At 40.0% G+C, this 22165-nt stretch overlaps 1 protein-coding gene and 1 non-coding gene across 3 annotated transcripts in view; both read right to left on the minus strand.

The window, feature by feature from the left end:
* Positions 1-1359: 1359 nt before the first annotated feature.
* dennd2b (DENN domain containing 2B) overlaps positions 1360-22165 on the minus strand; it is a 62544-nt gene continuing 41738 nt past the window's right edge. For both annotated transcript variants that reach the window (XM_034680247.1, XM_034680246.1), the window contains exons 12-20: positions 20004-20081; positions 18041-18181; positions 17795-17943; positions 8748-8925; positions 7899-7940; positions 5854-5965; positions 3011-3250; positions 2680-2766; positions 1360-1957 (exon numbers count right to left, since the gene is read on the minus strand). In XM_034680247.1, coding sequence (XP_034536138.1) covers positions 1923-1957; positions 2680-2766; positions 3011-3250; positions 5854-5965; positions 7899-7940; positions 8748-8925; positions 17795-17943; positions 18041-18181; positions 20004-20081 — 1062 coding nt within the window. In that variant the 3' untranslated portion in view covers positions 1360-1922. The remainder of the gene's footprint in view (positions 1958-2679; positions 2767-3010; positions 3251-5853; positions 5966-7898; positions 7941-8747; positions 8926-17794; positions 17944-18040; positions 18182-20003; positions 20082-22165) is intronic.
* Positions 4790-4861, minus strand: trnae-uuc. Its single transcript has one exon. It is a non-coding gene; the product is annotated as a tRNA-Glu (tRNA).

Below are 22165 nucleotides of genomic sequence, written 5' to 3' on the forward strand. Positions count from 1 at the left end.
GACACTCAGAGGAAAGAGTGAGACACTATTGGAAAGTTGAGAATAATGGCGTAATGATTACATTGCTGCCACGTGATGGTAGAGGCATTTAATCATCCATATTTAATAAAATATCACAATCAAAGTGAACACATCTTTTTAGATTTAAAAACAATGCTTTGTTTCTGTTTGATTTTGTAATGTTATTTGATCCTCTCTTACTAACCAGATGTAAACAAACTGAAACTGAGTCAGGCAAAATAAACCTATAAATATATATTGATTTTTTGAATGCTTATTTATTATGACAAAATAAATAAAAAATTTCAATATTATGTTAAAGGTAAGAAGTCCATGCTGTAGTGTTCCCATACAGTGTTACATTTTTAAATTTGCATTTTCTTGGACTTATGTATTAACATTTAAGCACCATCTAGTTGTATTAGCTAACCTTATTTTTTTTTTTTAGCTTTTTTTAACTACAGCTTAATATTTACATGATTCAGAGAAATTGGTACATTTTATACCTTGATATTGCCAATAAACAGATTATGACAAGTATTTGAATAGTATAAGGACATGACATCACATGATGTCAAAACAGTTTAAAAATAGCACCAAACACCACCTTGATATAAACTTATAAGAATGGGATCCCAACATTTGTAGCTAGATTAGTGAAGCAGTTCACTAAAATCAAATGACAGTAGGCTACTCACTCTGAGTACTCCTAATAATGTGAAATTATTGATGTTTACCCCCCTATAAGTCCTTAAAAGAAGAATATGCTTCAGTGTTACTTGAATCGACTGAACTTGTGTGTGCAACTGCCTGTATCTTCTGTATGTTTTTGTGGTGGTGTTTATACTTGAGGTAAAGCCACATCCACCAGGAGTCATGACGAGGTTATAAGGTATATAATATGCCCATGAAAAATGAAAGTTATGTATTGCTACCCTGCAAGACAAAAAGCAAGAAGGTGTTCATCTTAATCCAGAACAGAGAACTCTGTTACTTCACATCAAATGTCACCCTTAATTGCTATAAAGGACCCAAGCAGAGTGAAAATAATATGGCGGCTGGACTCCACAGTGAGCCTCTCAGTTAGGAGAGCTAATAACAGCGTGGCAGTGACAGCCACCAGAGTGATGTGTACAGACGTAATAAGGTTACTAGCAGCATGTGGTAGCTGGTGCTAGACTAACTGTGCCTTCTGGGATCCTGCCAGCTTCTCCTAATACATAGCTTTGGGGGAAGCTGTCATGAATGTGTCATAATGTAAAAATAAAAGTAGTGGTTATTATTTCACCTGAAGATGTTCTAAATACAGATTTGTTTTTGTAAAAGACATCTGTATAAAAAGAAAAGATGGCAGCTGAATCTAAATCATGGATTACCCTTTAACCCATATTTAATGACAAAAAATATTCAACATGTAAAAAGAAGTACAGTCAATACTTCACACTCAGGCATTTGTAGCACTTTAACTACCATTTTTTAATAAAAGATTGCAAAAGACTCCATGAAGAGTTACATTTATCCTCCTCGTTGTCTCGATGCATGTACAGTTTTTTGAATACACTCCTTAAACAGAGGACGACATTGTGGTGAGACAATGAAAAAGAAAACAAACAAACAAACAAAATAACATATGAACTGTACATCTAAACCCCAGGTCATTTCACACACACACCCGCATAACTCTCTTCACAGTCACACCTGGACATCAGTGGTTACTCTGAGGCTCGCTCGCTGTGTACCGTCCTGCTATCACTATCTCATAAGGCACTATAAACATACACTGAAGAGTATCACAGCCAGCTTACAGTGGAGTAATATGTACATGTTTACATAAAAGAAATGATTTAGAAAAGTGAGAATCATCAAAATGAAAAGAGGAGACATCAGGTCTTCAACTTGGTGTAGGATTGCAAGAGTTCAGCTCAGCTCTTTTTGTGGAGGAACTTCATTTTACTTCCTGAAAACAAATCAAGGAAAGAAAGAATGTAAACCGAACAACATCTCAGAGATTATACTGGAATAAAGATTATATGAGTTTACAGAATATCAGGATTAAACCAGGCTGAGATAACGACAAGGTCAGGTCATATTTTTGCTCATGTTGACTCATAATTGAATTTCCGCCATTCAGCAGATGAATGTGAAGATAGACTTCTTGTGCAAAACTCTGCTTTTCCACTATTCTACTCAGTGGAGCTCAAACATTGAAACAAAGTGTACATTAAGTAAAGCCCATTTGACCTTGTTACAAAGACATAGACAGTCATATCAGGAGTATGTTGATGATTTCTATTGTGTTAGTTTAATAAGAGTTAAAGTCTGGACACAGTAAACAAGCAGCAGCAACTGACAGTAGTAAATGTTGGTGTCTAGCTCCCTCTGGCAAGTGGCTCCAGTAACAACAGAGTCAAGTTTTAGATCTTATCTTGTAGTGCGGAGTTTCAATAACGCTCAAGTTTTTCTTTTTTGAGTGTTAAACAGAATTTAACCTGCTTCTGTTTTGTATTCTCTGTTTCTGTTTTATAATCTTTCATGTATTCTAGGAAGCTTTTTTCAACACCTTAGCCGGAAACTACAAATGAAAAATACTTCCTGGATACTTCAGGATCAAACTAAACTAAACTTGTTTTAAACTCCTGGAATCTGAGTCTAGTCTTGAGTGTCTGCTGAAGGACTCACCAAGGCCTTTCAGAAACTTGTTGACTCCACTCTGCTCCGTGTCTGGCAGCTCCTCCAGATACTGATCCACCCTCTGCTCAAACAAACCTGTGGCCACAGAGACATACGAGAGAGCAAATTGATCAAACACAGAGTCATTTTAGCATCATGCAAAGTTCTGATTACTTTGGTCTGAGATATATATGTGGCCTGAAAACATGCTGTAACTTTTAGCCACTAGAGATCAGTATTACTGCAGTACCTTCACTTCAGAAGAGCATGCAGACTTTCCATAGAAACTTTTAGGAGGAAAAAAACCCCACAAATAAGACACAAGAAAAGGAGTGTCTACCTTTTGCCCTGGTCTTTCTAAGCTCTCGGTCCTGAATGAACCCTGCAAACATCTGAGACTCCATGAAGACGCCCAGGAATCGTCGAATGCTTTTAGACGCCACAGACTTGCGGAAGGCCTCTCTTTGGAAGACGCGCTCCCCTCGCTCATTCTGAGTGATAAACAGGGAGTAATGACCGATGGTCTCCAGGAAGAAGCGGATGAAGGCCTCTGACACCAGACTGTTCAAGGAGTTATACTCTGTAGATACACAACATAAATTACATCAGTATTTAGGATAATAAAAACAGTAACAAAACAAATAGAGCAGAGATTAGAGAAAAAATATATGGTTTGGCTTGACCCTGACAGCCGTACGGTACAAGACATAAAATACACTCACAGCTATGCCTTGTTAAATTGTCCAGAATCTAATTAACCATAAAATGAGAAATGCTCATTATAATAATGTGGTTTCCTCTTTATTGCTTCTTTCTCTTAAACTGAGGTTGTCAAAGTTTTTAAAAAGTGTGCTTGACAAGAAGCACAGGACTTCATGGATGAAGAGCGGCCTCAATTTTACAACTCTGTAAAAAAATCGAAGATGAAGGGACTCAGTGAATAAGAAGAATTCATGTTGGACTGAATACTAAAACTAAATCAGCTTTGGGAGAACAACAGATTCAGTTCTGCATTTCTTCTGATTGCCCTGAAACTACATCATTTGTGTACAACAACCCTCCTTCAATTTGTTTAGCACGGCAGAACAGTAAATATAAGGTTTCACAGGCCGGGCAAAATGACTCAGTACTTTAAAAAAAGAAGAGTGTTGTGTGTAGGAGTATGTACATAAAGCTTAAACATCCACCAATTAAGCAGGGAGTAATGCACAAGGGTCTGGATTTGTTTTGCACATTAGCAAGACCGCAATATGACTGACATGCAGCAGATGTAATTCAACCGCAGACAGTGTCAGCATGCAGGTTTTATTTCTCTGAAATATGTGGAAAACAGATGCTGCAATCACTTATGCTCCCATTTCCGAGTCAGGAAGTCTTTCTTTTGGCATCAGTTTGAACTTAACTTTGCTGTTAACAACATGAATGCTGCAATGAATGGAGCAATAAAAGGGTTCCTAAGATCAGCACTGCATTTTCTTTTGTCTATTGTTTTTTAAATATGATGTCAACCTAAACTTTAACAGGCTTTAAGAGTTGTTGGGGGCGTCAACAGAAATTTCCCTGGATGGAAATGTATTTTTTTTAATTATCAACCAGGACATGTTTGCAGGTGTAACTTAAAGTATGAAAGCTCCAAACTCTGCAATAATAAACTGGATAAAATGCCAATAACTCTGTGTCATAATGTGGTCAGATATTATTTTAGATCAAGTCACATCTTTGTTTTTTCACATTTAGTTTAGAAACTAAAACCTCAAAACATATTGGAAGTTATCTACAGGTATTACAATCAGGAAAGCAGCCCAATCAGGCTCTACAGAAGTCTCCAGAAACCCATTTGAGGCTCCATGCAGACTGGCTGAATTTGATGTTTCGACTGCCCTCAGCACTTACACAATCTCAGTCAAAGTGCTGCAAGAACAAAAAAGTCCAGACATTCACATTTGGCAAGAGCACCTGTCTTGTGTCCTTCAGGATTGTTCCCTTGTTACTCAGAAAGTCAATTATTCTCAGACGTGATAATTATCAGACTTCACATTAGTGCCATGGGAACCAGAGTGTTGAGATGTGCTTTTCAAATTAATTGTTTCAAAGGGGACGAAGCATTACAAAACCCTACTTCCCACACCGGGAGTTGAACCCGGGCCGCCTGGGTGAAAACCAGGAATCCTAACCGCTAGACCATGTGGGATACAATATCATATTCTATTTTTGTGTAATCGCTTGTTGTCCTACGCTTCTCTGCTTTATTTTTCTAAACTGTTCTACTTAATTAGCGTTCACTCTTTCTCTTATATTACTTGTTTTTTACAGCTAATCTTAGGTGTCATGGGTCTGGCCTTAGTGGTCAAAGTTATCTTAAGACATGCGTTTAAGCTGCCCGTCCTGAGTGCTTTGGTTCGCCTATGAGCACAAACAGCTTGTGATTGACATGCAGCAGATGTAAGAAAACCACAAACTATTCACTGTTTTATTTTGCAGAAGAATGTGGAAAGCTGAGACAGAAAGTTCCTACAGTATACTCACTTCCTATCCTTCAATGTGAGAACTGGTGCACATTTCTTGACACTCAGAGGAACACATGTTCATCCTTTGAGTGTCAGTAACCTTAGTGTTGAGCCTTACAAACACAGGTCTTATCAGGGATAAGCCTTCCTAAAACACTACTTCTCACACCAGAAGTTGAACCCAGGCCACCTGGATGAAAACCAGGATCCTAGCTGCTACACCATATGGGGAATAATGGGACACATAGCACAGAGGAGATTGCAGCCCAACAAACAACTTGTGAAGTAATCATATCCATCCTTATGTGACATCAGAGAAAAAAACTTTAAGGATGTTTGACTGCTCCTTTTCCATTTATAATCTAAGAACTTTGGGACTCAACATGTTTTTTAACAAACAGATTAGTAGACATAAAAAATTATAGTTGAAGAAAAAGCTTATTGTAATTTGCCCCCACTAAATTCAACATGTACCTTCCATTATTTGTAGCAGCTTATTATCTTTCCTGACCTCGGTTGATCTTTGTGACTCACTCTCATGAGACGACGTCATCTTTAACGAATTTCACAGAGACTCAGACTGAACATGTCCTGCAACAAGAACTGTTGCTCTAGTTATTAAAGAAAACATCTGTCTCTGTAGGGGGGGGGGGGGGACCATTTGTCGCTTATTCACCTTCGTCTGATTCGCTGTCAGAGTCCTGGTTGATGATGTCATTCCTCTGCTCCAGTGCTTGCTCAAGAGCTGCCTGAAGCTTCCGCGGCAACAGTGAGGCCTCGTCGTCCATCTGAAAACAACAGAAAACACTGCAGTCACACGCAATCAACGGAAGTATTAGGACACAAAGTTCAAAGGCTCAAAACTGAGATATGTTTTACAACCCTACAAAGGAAAAATAATATTCATAAGCAACAATTATACACACTCACTCAACTTTCATAATGCCTGTTTTCTCAGTAAAGCAAAAAATAATTCTGGGACATTTGCTAACTTCATGGCTTTGATGCTGTTATATGTGTTTGAACATTTCAATTGTTTTACGAATACAAAATGTAATATGTTAAAGCTCTCTGGCTTGTACGATGGCCCTGAAGGACAAAACAAATTTACAAAAGATGAAACACTTTTAAAAACTTGGAGACAAATTTACAAAAGATGAAACATTTTTACATTTTGTAAAACAAAATTACATCAGCAAAACACTTTTACCAAGGCCAAAACAAATTTACATTTAAGGAAAAAAAAATTACAAAAGATGAAAAACTTTTACAAAGTTGGATACAATTTTACAAAGGATGGAACGCTTTACCATTTCTGGAACAAATTAACATTTCATTTTTATGGAAAGGGAATGTACCAAATACCTGAAGCGATCCGGAAGTGATAGAGTGAGGGGTCATTTAGTTTGTTTTGATGGAGAGAAACCAAACAGAGATGGACATGGTTTACATATTAGGACATCCTCAGGTCTCAGAGTGAGGTGTCAGACCTCAGATGGAAAAGCATCATGTCTCCGGAAAAGCTCCGTCATATCTCCGCAAAACCTTCATCATGTGTCAGAATTCAGATGAAACGGCCTCAGACCACATAGCCTCAGGCTAAACGGAGTCAGGCTAAAAGGAGTCAGAATTAACAGTAAAAGTGTTTTATCTTTTGTAAATTTGTTTCCTTGAATGTAGATTTGTTTTCACCTTGGTAAAAGTGCTTTGCTGATGTAATCTTGTTTTATAAAATGTGAAAATGTTTTCCAAAATGTAAATTTGTTTCCAACTTTGTAAAAGTGTTTCATCTTTTGTAAATTTGTTTTGTCCTTCAGGGCCACCGTAGGCTTGGCTTGGAAGATAGATTTCAAGTGACTCAAAATCATCTTGGAAAATTGAGGGAAATTACCATTATCTTACAAATACTTGTTGCGGCCTTAGGGGCCAGGCGCAGATTGTACATCATGAGCAACGGGACATTTCCTGGAAGCCTGAGAGTCTGTTTGTCGTGCTGAGAGCAGTCAGTGTGAACAAAATATCTCTGAATCCATGCATTATAATATGCAAGTGCAAGTCTTGCAGTTCGTTTATTGCGCTCAGACAGTTGCCATAGTGTCCCGGCTGCAGTCAACAAAATATAGCATCATAGCATCCCTCGCTATGTATGTACATAGAAACCATCTAATCTAATTGCTGCTTCTAAATTGACACAACACACATTATTCATTATCACCAGATGAAATGGAAATGAAGAGAAGAAAAGAAAAGAAAAGAAAAGAAAAGGTGGAGCAGAGAGGGAGGGAATTAGAAAGAGGATTCTGTTGCCGCAAACGCAGTGAAATGCAACAAAATCAGTGACATCCTGGACAGTAGGGGACCAGGTTAGTCTACACATACCCAGCTAGCTGAGTTACCATGCTAATAACACTGTGGCACCACTAATACACAGTGAGCATGTCTCTGGAGAAATTAAATCAAAGCAATAATGAGTGCAACTGAGTGATCATGTAACATTGAAGGCAGTGTGTTTCAAAGAGCGAGAGCAAAAGCTGATGAAAGTGCAAACATGGGCTGCTGCAGAACTAGGGACAAAGTCTGCACAATCAGGGGGTCCATGACGACAGGGTGGTCTGGGATAAAGTAAAAATCCAGGCCTGAGTTGTAATCCTGATCTGTCCCTGGCAGAGGCCACTGTTCAGCAAATGTTCTCATAATTTTTTCTATGTTTAATGCACTTACCTGTCGGATGAATCTGTCGGTTCCCAGGTCGACCATCAAAGCCTGAAAAGAGGAAAACAGATGAATCCTTCCTCAGAACTCCTTCACTTCTCTCACAAATAATGGAATATTTTTGTATTCAACATGCATGTAAGCATTTTTTCTTTCCAAATCAAAAATGTTGGTAAAAAAATAAAAAACATACAGAACAAAAGTACAATACAAAAACCTTTTTTAGCAAGTAGGGGTAAAAAATCATGATTCAGAAGGAGTGATGGCAGCAGATGTTTAAAGGTCCATGTTAACTCTGACGTGTGTCTTTTCAAACAAATCTCAAGAGCTATACTTAGAATGCTTAGTCGAAACAACTTTTATCACTCCTTAACGGGAAACCAGATACAAACCTGATACCTGCTAAACCAATTAAAGGTAATGCTTCAGCATATTTCTTCTGCAAGAATATTTATAATGAGCCAAAACTTTAATAAGAGATCTTTGGCTGCAGCTCAAACTAGAACTACTTGAGGTCACCTGCTGTGCATGTTTGATATGATAAGGAGAGGGGGTTGCCTGCCAGCTACATTTCATGAACTTGGAAAATATATCATGCCCTGACTATCAATTCAGATCTTTGTAGGTTTGCAGAAGATGAAAGAGGAATACAGTGGTTGTTTCATGAATAACTTTAGTCGTAGGGCGGAAAGAGAAATTACAGTCATTCACAGATTTTATCTTCCAGCTAATTTAATCATTATGCATCGATTCAGAGTTAAGTCGCTACATTTAAAACAAATCACGACTAATATCAAAGAAGAGTGCATTCAAAGGTAGACAGTGAAAGAATCTGGGAGACAGAGACAGTGTCCTCACCTCCTCCACAGGTAACTCCTTTAGCTTTGGCAGAGAGCTGGACAGCAGTCCCACCAGGAAGGGAGTAGGGCAGCAAACAATATCCAACATAGACGCTGGCAGCACAGGGATGAAGGTGTGTTGCCAGGAGAAGGGGTAGAGCAGTGCCACCACTGCGTGCATGCAGCTGGACAAGGTGCTGATGATAAGAGACAAAAAAAACACCATCAATCCCTGTTTCACTGAAACAACAACGCCCTGCAGAGCCCACACCAGAAAAACACGAACACAGTCAAAACAAGGCAAATGTTTTTATTATGTTTTTACTAGATAACAAAGTTTCTCGCAGGGGCGTTGGTTTTAGATGGCAACGGGATTTCTAAATAACTAGTCATCCCTTTATTTGTAGGGTTTTTTGAGTCGGGGGATGCCTTTCTTTGGCTGGCTCCCTGACTGGTAAGAGAAAGGAAATATAAATGAGTGGGAGATAACAATCCTACATCAGTGAAATGAGGACTGCAGCTTACAAAGGGGACCTTGTTCTTATTGATTGCTCTTTTCTTGTTTTTATTGAGGGTTAGCTTTTTAGTACTGAGCACTTTGCCACTTTGTTTGTCATGTCTTGTCTTGTGCTGTTTGTTGGTTGTTGTTAAAAGGAGGCTGACTCACTGCAAACCAGATCTACTTACAGGTACAAACAAAGTAACCTTGAACCTGTACCAACTGAGTTAAACTGATGCCCCTACAATTAAAACCCTTATATACACTGGCTACAATGACCAAACCTGGCAGGCATCTTCTTAAGACTTCACATGCTAACGTGCTGATAAGTTTACACTGTTCCAGGTTGTGAGTTGTACAGAAACAGCTAATGCTAGCATTAAGCCCATTTTAGCTTCTTTATACTACAGTTAGCTAGAAAGTAGCTACATGATAACATGATTTCTTGAAGGTAACTAGGGTTGCCAACTGTCCCATATTAGCCGGGACATCCTGTATATTGGGCTGAATTGGTTTGTTTCATACGGGACCTCAATTGTCCCGTATATTGACTATTAACTCTTGTAAATACGGCAGACTGCACTCTACAGATCCTAGATCAGATAAAACGGCAGTGGCAGATCATGTGCCAATCACACCGCCTGTCATCCAATCACAGCCCCCCTCACAAGCATCAGTTGTATACAGGGAAAATGCGCCAAGTCCTGCAAAAAAGTGTGGGGAGGATTTTCTCTCTGATGGGCATTAAATGGTCAGACTCAAGAAACAGATGCAGCACAGAGCTGATCAAAAATGAACTTCAAATATCTGTAAACTGTGACTTGTCATGTAAGGACTTCTCTCTGGCTGTGCTAAAGGACAAAAGGGTGCTTGAGTCAGTCCAGAGCAGCAAAAAGGATCCATGGAACAAGTCGATTTGATGAGTCATACTCCTCTTTTGCATTCAACTTTTCTTTTGCCTGTTTTTTGATGTAAAGAGCCAAATTGTGGTTTCTTTGAGGTTTATTCATATGAGGTTACATTATTACACAGTAAGGATTGAAGGGAATATACACACTTTCTGCATTTCCAGTTGAATCAGAATATGAATATCAACTGAATTCACACATCATGCTCACACCACCATGGCACCGTGCACCGTGCACCTGTCTCTTATTTAGTAGTGAGAAAGTTGGAAACCCTAGCTGTTAACGCAGTGTGAATATGGGGAATCATTGGGTACCAGGAGTATATTCATCATTAAGCTCTTCCCCTAGGATAAGTGACCACTTGATCCTCTTCTCCTTCAGCGCATATTTCATAACAGTACAGTTAAGTACACTTCTTTTTTTTTTTTGTTGCACTTCCACTCCTGCTTCTTACAGGTTTTACACATGTACAACAGACCACAGAGAGGATGTGTGAGCCTAATAAGGAGCATTATTGTGACATTAATCTCGTCTTTATGGGTGGCGTGACTCTGACATGTTGATATAGTTAAGCTGGAGGCTTGTTGACGCACTACCAAAAAAGCACCAATTCAACAGCTGTGGTATAAAACAGAGATCACAAATAGCAGCTTGCTTTCTCACGATCCGTCGCTTGTTGACAGTGGCTGACCCCCCTCCCTTCTGTCCTCTACATACTGTCCAGTCCATGTACACAAAGAGAGTGAAAATAAACCATGGCTGCACACACACACAGACACACAGTGGAGCTCTAAATCAGTATGGATCAGGAGCAAGACCAGGGATCAAATATGGTATGCAAACGCACCCCACTTGAGATATATACACTCTTAATGAGGAATGTTTTTCATGCTGTCAAAAGAACATCACAGTAAATAGGAGTCACTCCTTTTTCTTTGACTCCCCATTCACACTAAGTTTCAGCTTCAGTGTGAGATACTCAACTATTTTCGTAACAAACAAAAAACAGACATTATTATCCTCATCAATATGCTGAGATGACTTTTCCTTTTCCAGGCTTTTAATCTTTCCATCCTAACTTCCCATGAGTCAGATCAGTTTAAAGTGTGTTTCATTGACAGGGAAAAGTGGAACAACAAAAGTGAAAGCCCAAAGGCTGCAATAACCACAGTCTTATGAGGTCTTTTCCAGTTCTCTCTTAACATGAAGCACTTGCAGCTTTGCTTTGGCCAGTCTGATTTCCATTTGCCTGAGGAGGCCTTGATAATTCCTTACAGATCCCGTCTCCGGGGTTTGACGAGTTCCAACAGGGAGCGATGGGGCACAGATCTCAAAAAAACCTTCGCCACAGGCTACATGCAGGCCTACAAGCAACTGATACCAAAAGGATCAATTTCACTCGTTCCCCAACCACACACTCCTGGGAGAAGATGAACTTGCAGTGAAAACACTCTGCTCTACCAGAGGTTGCCACTCAACTCTGGAAACGGAGAGGGACATTCCTGTTAAGATTCAGACCAAAACTCAAGACCTGCAGACCAGAATGGGTCAAGAGGACAAAGCTCTCTGGTGACCATTCCCACTGACAGGTGAAAAAGTTAAGCAAAAAAAAGTTGAGCAAAGTTAAACTGAAGGACATGCTTTAATTAGACAGGATCTGCTAAGGGACAAACTAAACAAACTTTAAAATGTGATGTCATAATATGATGATTGGATTATGTTGTAGGAGCTCTGAAGTGTGCAAGAGGAATACTCCGTCAACTCTTGCTTTGAACTGCCCACCAAACAACTGAATTCTTAGTGCTTTGTTGCATTTGGTGCTAATTTATAAATGTTAGCATGCAATGTATTAATCTAAGATGGCAAAAATGATAAACATTAGCATGTTCACACTGCAGAAGTGAGCATGTTAGCATGCTGATTTTAGCATTTAGATCATTTAACCCTCCTGTTATGTTCATTTCTCTGGAACAGCAATAATGTTCCTGGGTCAATTTGACCCGGGGCATATTCAATTATCCAAAAGTGTCAGAACCCCCTAAAAATCCCAATACACATTTGTTTTAATCTAATTTTTAACTCCATTACTAACCATTTAAATCAAGAATTAGTCCATTGGTGTTCTTTAATTCTCACAGAAAGTGGTTCAATCACTTGTTTTTCATTAAAATTAATGTTAAAACTTTTTGTATGTACATTGGAAAGCCCTAAATATAAACATAATAGTTTTACATGACATAGATTTTTGTTTATTTTATTTTAAATGTTTTTTATTTTTTATGAAGTGATGTTGATAAATTAACACGACACCTCTTCTGTCACATGCTGCCCAGATTTTTATGCTTCATTTAGCTGGTTTGGAAGGCATATATTGCCTAAAATAGACTTTAAAAAGGGTCAATTTGACCTGCAACATGACAGGTGGGTTAATTACTCTGCAAAGCAAAGCCTCATAGCACTGAGAGCATGACTCTAGACTCTAATAGTTTTGTTGCCCTCATATTGGTATGAGAAGAGACCATTGTTAAACTTTTGTCTGGCTTATATGGCATTTTTACAAATGGTTTAGGCTGCAGTAACTTCTAAAAGAACAGCTCAGATTGAGACTGATTCTTTAAAAGCAATAACGTGTTTCAACTGGAAGATATGACTTTATCATACCAGGAAGATGCAAGAGACCAATCCTTCTTCATGTTTAACCTCAACGTTTCCCAGCTAAATAGTGTTGACCATGATTACAAAGTGAAAAGTCATATTAGTTTAGGATTCTACCCTAAGGAAAAGAGAGATGAGCCACTGATGTCCATGCAGAGCTGTTACGTGTTGAGGTTTGGAAGCTAATCCTGACATATTAGCTCTCGTCGCTCTGCCAGGACTGGTTTAGTGTGTGTGAGGCTGAACTGGCAGATACTCCAGGAAACATGGGAATCCAGAGGCTTAGTCCGAGAAGCCCGGGGGAGGAGGGAAATTTTAGTGTCCGAGATAGAAGGACAGGAAGGGAGGGAGAGAGAGACAAAAGCCTGCATCGCCACATGCCTCACAGCTTTACTAAAGCGCTGCACTGTGTCCACCAGTGCTGGCATGGCAAAGACTCATTCCACAGACAGACAAAGAGGAGAAGTCTGAGAGAAACTGAACACAGCTGTCAGATGCCAGCTGTGCTGCAAAGCTCTGCAAAAGCAATATTAAAGCTTTTCTCAGGCTCAGAATAACACCTACAATTACATAAAGAGGCATCAGAGTACATGTGGACCTATAGGATTCCTTACGAAAAGCTGCACATGGTTTATTTTTATCCTCTTGCAGAACGTTCTGTGCTCCCTAATTCCCCAAATGGTTTTCCCTCACTTCCTGTCTTTAAGGATCTCTCAGCTCTCCAGCTTCACTGAAGACTACAGCAGGAGCCATTTTACACCGAGAAGTAGCTTCTTTAGGGTTCCTTTTTAAACCGTAATAACGCCTGAGTTTGATCAGAGGTGTCTGGAGAGCAGACGTGTGTGTGCAGTGTGAGCGTCTACACGTGGGCCTGAACACTCACACAGCACTGATGTAAAAATCAGCTGGTCAGGCTCAGTTAATGACCCACTCTTTCTTGTCTCTTTGACAAAAACAGAAACACTTCACATGTTTACAGTGTCTGGATTTCAATCTTTTGAGTTAAACACCACATGGGAAACTGGTAACTTGTTGAAAGGAGTGTTGGCAGTGTGACAGAAAGTGTAAGAGAATAACAGAGAGCTTAATGAAAGGAGTATGCTTCCATACTGATTAGAAAAATGCCATCGGCTATGGCAATAACTCTACCTGTCTGAGGTTCACAGCCACCGTTGATCATATTACTGCAGCTGCAAAATGTCTCAGTAATCTAAAAACCTGAAACTCACTTTCAGACAGCTGGATTATTCCAAAGATGAAACATAACACCCCAAACTTAACATGCATAGGACACCTTACATTTTACTTTTTATGTTTATGTTCCAGTTTCAGAATTCAAACATGTGTGGAAAAAGCTTTACAGCACTGATGGGAAACACTTGATTCTTTATGCAGCAACCAAAGCACCTACAACATGAGCTGGATTAATTCACCGTGGAAGTGAACAGCTTTAACCCTCCTGTTATGGTGTGGGTCAAATTGACCCATTTAAAAAAACATTTTTGAAGTATTTTTTTGCTATGAAACTTCTTCTGGTTGGCTTAATTAGCATGAACAACATATAAAATGAAAATGGTTCATTTAACACATATGCAACCCCCCCTGCATGTTTATATCACATACTGTTCGTGGGTCAATTTGACCCTACAGTAAAAGTGGAGGCTCAAAGGGGTCAGAAGTGTCAAATACTAAATGTTTCTTTGCAACTGTGTTACATATTTCACCCCAATCACTTTCCAATGTACATAAAAAAAGTTTTAACATTAATCTTTATAAAAAAAAGGACTGAATTATCCTCTTTGAACTATGATCTGTGAAAGTAAAAGAACACCAATGCACTAAGTATTGATTAAATGGTTAGTAATGGAGTTAATAATGACGCTTAAAACAATGTAAATTGGGATTTTTTGGGTTCTGACACTTTTGAATCATTAAATATGCCCCGGGTCAAGTTGACCAAGGAACATTATTGCTGTCCCTTAGAAACGAACATAACAGGAGGGTTAAGAAGCCATCAAAATATTCCCTCTGCTTTTTTCTACAACATACACGTCCCATCCCTGCGATCATTTTTCTTAAAGCTAATTCGACTGACATGTAAGGAATCAGGTCACCTCTGCAGTAAAATATTATTTCATATTTCCAATTTGAGAGTGGCAGTTTTGTTTAAAATAAAGCGGGGCACATTGGAGGATTCGATTATCTTAATAGAGTCATATCAGGGAAAGTCATTTAGATCCAATATGCAGTAACACTATGACTGTAGGAGTACTTCACTGCCACGCCGGAAGATCAATCCAGACTCGCAAACACAATTTGGTAACTGTCCTCATCTCTAGCCTGAGGACTGACAGAGACTGTTTACACAAGTCTGCAGATCTGACAAAACTCAGTGAGCATCTGCAGGTCAATCGAGTTAAGCAATTACAGAGTGACACAGTTCATGATGAATTTATCTGATCAGGCATCCAACTTGTTATTACAGGCTTAGTAAGGGGAACACCACTGAGGAGGAAACTGTCTGCAGACTTTAATGCAGTGGCAAAAGATCTCTCTGGAAAAACAACAAAAGTTTTTCGTGTAATATAACAAGAGTTAAGAAAATGTAACATGCCAAAGAAACAAACCACAAAAGACCCCACAGAGAACTAGTGCCTAACATGGGTTTTCCTCCCACTTCCTGCTTGTGTTAAGATATACATTAGAAGGAAAAAATATACATCATGTTCTGCTGGGGAGGTATTTTGGGAATGGATTATGTACCACAGCCCCAGAGGGAGCAGCCCTTTTATCAGTGCAGTCATTAATGCTGCAGTGAGGCCCTGTCACTGCTTCAGAAGAAACCAAAACACAGAGGCTTGGCGTGTACGCTTACATGTTGAACAACTGAATACATCCACACACACAGTTTATGCAGATCAAACAATATGGATGATTTAATGTCTATAATAAGACAAGACATAACTCATAGTTGTCATATTCTTTTTGAAGATTTGTCTGTGGTTTGCAACTCTATTTCTAGTTTGAAATTTGAATGAATGTTTCCTCCCTGTACTTACACTGTTAAAGTGATTAAAACCTTTGGACAATTTGAGCTGTAGCTAACATCGACAATTGCATACATGCTGGTGATCATCAGGTAATGTTTAGCATGCTCACATTTACAAATTCACAGATGTTAGAAAGTAAGGCTGGGGTCGAATATCATTGTCTCTGCAGGTATTTGGTCATTGGTTAAAATTTGTGCCTTCCTGATCTTGCTAGAAAAACAAAATAGAAATTCTTATTCTTAGTCCTGAGGGGAATTTGAACCTCCACTGCAAGTTTAATAACAAAACTGCTCATAGTTGTTAAAAAAGTTCCATAAAATCACACATGTGATAGCAGAAAAAGTTTTCTCATGCTTTTTCACTCCCCTAAAAGTTTGATATCTCTTTAGGATCACAGATTACACATCGCTCAGAATCAACCATCAAAATATCTTTGTAATATAGTATTTTGAGTTGCCTCATGATTCCCACCCTGTGACTCCTTGATGCTATCACCTCTTATAATGACCAGCTTAGACCCATTTTCTCCAGGGACACAGAGAGTGCCATGGATCATACTTAGGGAGTGAACGTGGCATCATAAGTCAAACGGTGACAGTCCAGCCACAGATCACAGAGGGCAGGGTCGCGCACACAGGAAATACATTCCTTCTCCTCACAGTCACTGCCCCCACTGATGTTTGTTTAAACTTGGCTTTGATACATAGAGAGATTACTGCTCTGCTCAAATCTCCTCCAGCTCGACAATCGCCTCCAAAGCTCTAAAAGTACCCCTCTCCTTTTTTGTAGGAACCAAGCAGACTGGGACACCGAGTCTCTGGAGACTCTTCGGCTCTTATCAGCCCTACCCAACCTTCCTCTGGCTGTGACCCTCACTCTGTGACCCACTTTTTATTCTAGTATCAAACTGCCTAAATGGCTAGCTTACTGACAGACATGATGCCTGATTTCTGATGCTAATCAACACATAATGATCATAACAGTTCAGTCAGATAAGGCCTCAATGATACGATGTTATATGTCTGTGTGTAGAAAAGTTTGGACTCTGCTATCATCTGTCAGGATTTAGCTACATGCTGAAATTTATGGACATATTTGACTGTAGCAGTTGATTGTATGTAACCACAAGGCTTGGAAAACAAAACATTGTATAACAAAGGTCCAAAAAAAGGTTGTCAAAAAGTCCTTTGATCATGGGGCGCCGTCGGCATAGTGATTTAATTGCGTGCCCCATAAACAGAGGATATAGCCCTTGTCACAGCGGTCACATGTTCGGCTCCTGGCCTCGACCGTTTGATGCATGTCTACCCCCCCTCTCTGCTTTCCAGATTTCCTGTCTTTCTTTGGAAGTCCCATCAAATAAAGGTGAAAATGCTCCCAAAAATATAACTTAAAATGTTCTTTAGTTATGTGTATGATAGAAATATTTGTGGTCACAAAAAATGCCAACCAACTATCTCACATTTTTCTCTTTTTAGACTTTTAATGTGTGCTCTTATGATTTGTTAAGTGTCTATGAGTGTTTTTAAAAGTGCTATATAAATAAAATGTATTATTAACAAGTCAACACGATGTATAAAATTTGTCAATCTGTACATTAATCCATTTACTCTATCACTTTCTTTAGTAAATTCAGGGTCACAGTTGGCTGATGAGCACTGATGCATACCATTATGGCCAGTTTGTATCACAAGACTCCATGAGGGTTATTGTCAATGAAAGTGAACTTTGTGTCCAGAAGATCCCTTGGTTCAGAGATTACATGAGTCAGAAACATCCAGGCTATTTATGTTAGGAATACAACGCACAAAAAGGAGCACTTTTTTTTGTATCCTGCCAATAAAGAATATGTACAAAGGAGGCTCACATTGCAAGAAGCAAAGGAAAACTCTTTCTTTGTTATGAAAAGAAAGCTTTCATAGGGAGGGACTAAAAACAAATCTTCCAGCCTCACCTGAGTTTATCAGCCACAAAGATGACTCTGCGCTCCAACAGTAGCGAGGCGAAGACTCGTATCACCTGCCGTACGCTGAGGCAACTGAACAGACTGTCAAAGTCCACGTGCTCCAGTCTGGAGTCTGTGGGCCGCCTCAGCTCGATGACCTGAGAGAAAACAACATATGTGTGAAAATCACATCACAGTATGTTTGATTCACTAAGTAATAAGTGTTTGTTTTTCTGCTTTTTGAGGACCTCTGACCTCATTTCCTGCTCCAGGCAGGAAGGACTTCACTTTGATTATCTTCCCTGGTGCAGGGAAGGGCGACTCCATCAGACTCCTCATGAAGGGATAAACCAGGGCTGCCGAGACGCCTCGCCGCCGCTCCACCTCATCCAAGATCTAAACACGGCAGGATAAAGGAACACGCCGGGTTAGACTAACGTATCTTAACCTGTTTTGACATCAACAACACCCACATCTGCAAATCTGTCCATATGAAAGAACCCGGGATTATAGGATTTAATTCTGTTGAAAGAATAGCCGCATGCATGAGACATAAAAGAAGTGCACTGTCATCGTGGCGACGATTTATGGAAACACATTGTTCCGTGTTTGACTACTAGCAATTCTCTGGAGCTCAGTATTCATTTTCTGTTTCGAAAAATAGCAATTGAATTTCTTTCCATGCGTGCATGATTGGAAAATTCCACCCTGTGTGCTTTTGTGTCTGTTTTGGTCCAAGCTGCCTCTGTTCTGGAAAACTGATTGGAGAAGGGCTTGTTTTGAAGGCCATATGATATCAACTCTGTCTGTCTGTCTGCCTGTCTGTCTGCCTGTCTATCTGCCTGTCTGTCTGTCTGTCTGTCTGTCTGTCTGCCTGTCTGTCTGCCTGTCTGTCTGTCTGTCTGTCTGTCTGTCTGTCTGTCTGTCTGTCTCACTGTCTGTCTCTCCATCTGTCTGTCTGTCTGTCTGCCTACCTATCTGTCTCACTGTCTGTCTGTCTCACTGTCTGCCTGTCTGTCTGTCTGTCTGTCTGCCTGCCTGCCTGTCTGTCTGCCTGCCTGTCTGTCTGTCTGTCTGTCTGTCTGTCTGTCTGCCTGTCTGTCTGCCTGTCTATCTGCCTGCCTGTCTGTCTGTCTGTCTGTCTGTCTGTCTGTCTGTCTGTCTCACTGTCTGTCTCTCCATCTGTCTTTCTGTCTGTCTGCCTACCTATCTGTCTCACTGTCTGTCTGTCTGTCTGCCTGTCTGTCTGTCTGTCTGTCTGTCTGTCTGCCTGTCTGCCTGCCTGTCTGCCTGCCTGTCTGCCTGCCTGCCTGTCTGTCTGTCTCTCTGTCTGTCTGCCTGCCTGTCTGCCTGACGGCCTGCCTGTCTGTCTGTCTGTCTGTCTGTCTGTCTGTCTGTCTGTCTTCCTGCCTGTCTGTCTGTCTGTCTGTCTTCCTGCCTGTCTGTCTGTCCATCTGTCTGTCTGTCTGTCTGTCTGTCTGTCTGTCTGTCTGTCGGCCTGCCTGCCTGCCTGCCTGTCTGTCTGTCTTTCAGTCTGTCTTTCTCTTACATACATTTGATGCATTATTTTGCACCCTTGCATCTGTTAGATCGATTCAACAACAAGATGCAAACTAGAGGCACTTGTGTCATTAAAGACCTTTGAAAAATTCATTGCAAACGACACCTCCACACCAGCTTGTTCAACTTTAACCAAACTTCTAAATATGAATTTCAAATCTTTCATTTCAGGCTACATAAATTTCATGACCAATAACCACAGCTGGGTTGTCATGTGTTTCCCAAGGCTAATCCAGTGCATACTTTTACAAAGATTTGAAATGAAACATTGTCATGCCAGAAAGCAGCCACTACGCTTTAGCAGTCTGGACTTCCTCATGATGAATTAATAGATAAAAAAGACAAGGCTGAAAAAGTCAGGCAGTGTGATTGCTCTGCTCTATGTTAACATCCCTGAGTCAAAAGAGAAGGAAACACTCTGGGAAATCAAAAAGGGGAAAAAAGAAGACTGAAATAAGGTTCACCAATGAGCAGGCGTTCAGCAGAGGGTCTGCTGAGAGTCATTTACTTCAGCTGCTAGATGGGTTAACCGCAGCTACAACACCACAGATAGCTATCAAGCTGAAGCTGGCTGATTCCAGTGCATGTGTGTGAGTGTGTGTGTGTGTTTGTGTGTGTGTGTGTTAGCGTACACATGCATGGGGAAAGCTGCACTCACCGTGGAGAACAAGTCAAAACAGCCCAGTCTGCTGATGACACAGTACACCTCCGGAAGACGAGGTCCTTTCCCAGTCGGCTGTAAGAAGAAAGCATGAGGGAATCATCGGACACGAATATTATTAGACCTCATGTTGAGGAACACTCACAGACGCTCTGACACATCAGAGATATCAAACTTTTTAGTCTCAAGTATACTGTAGGGTGAGCTATGAAACAAATTGACTTCATTCACCATAATGTAACATTTGGCAGAGCCTCCATCCACTGTTCATCTTTTCAAACACCACCCTCGACTTATTATACAGGCATTCTTCCAAAAATGTGAGGCCTTCCTTCAAGCTAAAGTTGAGAAAACTCACTACACCATAAAGACACTTTCAGCTTTGAAAAGAGGCTTAATATCAACCCTGTGATAAATCCACCAAGCTAGAAGTTTAAAGACAGCAGATCTGTGACCCTTTGATGTTAAAATGATAAAGTTAGAAGTTTTTTTTTCCATTAAAAAGTCCCACCATGGCCTCAATTTGACTCTACATCTTATATATATCACATAGTTCCCGCCTCCAGATCTCGCAAGAGTTTTTGTCTCGTTAAGAGTCAAAATATCTCAAGTCCAGAAAATATTAAATCCAAAAAAATGGACTTCATTGATTGTAATAAGTAAACATGGCTGCCAATTGGGGCGCTGGCTTAGCTTAGTGGCTTAGGCGCGTATCCCATTCATAGGCTACAGTCCTCATCGCACTGGTCACTGGTTTGAATATAAGCCTTGACCCTTTGCTGCTCATCTTCCCCGACTCTCTACTCCCTACTTTTCCTGTCTCTCTTCTGCTCTCCTATCATATAAAGGTCAAAATACCCTGAAAAATAACTTCAAGACATAGCTGCCAATTTAGCAATGAGCTTTTCCTGATAACTTTCCTGACTTGCGTATTCATCTTGTTTGAGAAAACTTTGCTTGCTGCATTGGCAGCCATATTTGCTCTTTACAATCAATAAAGTCTTTATTCTTGGATAGTAATATCTTAAAATTAGATGTCTGTCAGGACTTGTAGGTAAGATTTGAGTTGCTGCAGAGTAACCACCCTATTTGGCTCTTGCCAGCAGCTTGAGTCAAGCCAAGATGCCATGATGATGATAAAGTATATTTCAGGACATTAACATTTGAAATTAAGGGGAAAATTCATGAGCTTTGACTTTGCCTACTCTATAAAACAGCTGATAAAGGGTCATTAATGGTCCTGGCATAATAAATTGAAGGGATTTATTCCTAAAATGTTGTTTTTTTCCAGCCTCCATTTAAAAACTAAAGATTCAAAGCAGACATGCTCAGCCATGACTGATGACTGCTTTTGTTTCTGAGATGTCTGGACCTATAAGATTGGCTAGACTTCATTTCCATTGGAGTGGTCCTCCAAAGCTTGCAGACTATCAGAGCAGATCATTTATTATCAAGTGTTCGACCAAATGATAACAATACTACAGCTTTTAGAGAAGTTGTTTTGACACTGTCTTGTAATCTGGGTTGTGATTCAAAGTGCAAGTCTTTCATGTAGATACCAGCTTCCTAAACACAGGTGGTTTATCTGCTCCTGCTGATGGTATCTCTCTTCCTCTGTACACTCACAGACCATTATGTGCTTGAGACACAGACACTCAAATACAGAGACACAAACGAACACAAGCGCTCAAGAAACACCAATCCACTTGTCCATATTAGGCATACAATTTTCTACTCTTGTTTCTCCTCCGCTTTTTCAAATGGATGATTAAATCAACTATGTGGAGCTTGATTCAAGGCCTCAGGAATGCTTGGTTACTGCCAACGGCTGGTTGGACAGCAGGAAGGAGGAAAGAAGAGGAAAGGCGAGGAAACAAAGTCACTGGAGGGGAGCAGCTCACCTCCTCCTCTACCTTCATTAAAATCTGATTCTGTCAAGATGAATCTCAGATCAACAGAGCACATCAGAGGACTTTAAAAACATTTTCGTCTGGTCGGAGAATTCCCCAAATTTCCTGCTGTTTTTAGGCTCAAACACACATACGCATTAAAGTTAGGACACTCCCTGTAAACCTCTGAGAACATACACACTTTAGTACTGTAAACATGCTCAAAAAAACCATACAGCAAACAAAAAGTACCACCACATTCACAGAATC

Source organism: Notolabrus celidotus, chromosome 3 (genome assembly GCF_009762535.1).
Source record: "Notolabrus celidotus isolate fNotCel1 chromosome 3, fNotCel1.pri, whole genome shotgun sequence".
NCBI lineage: Eukaryota > Metazoa > Chordata > Actinopteri > Labriformes > Labridae > Notolabrus > Notolabrus celidotus.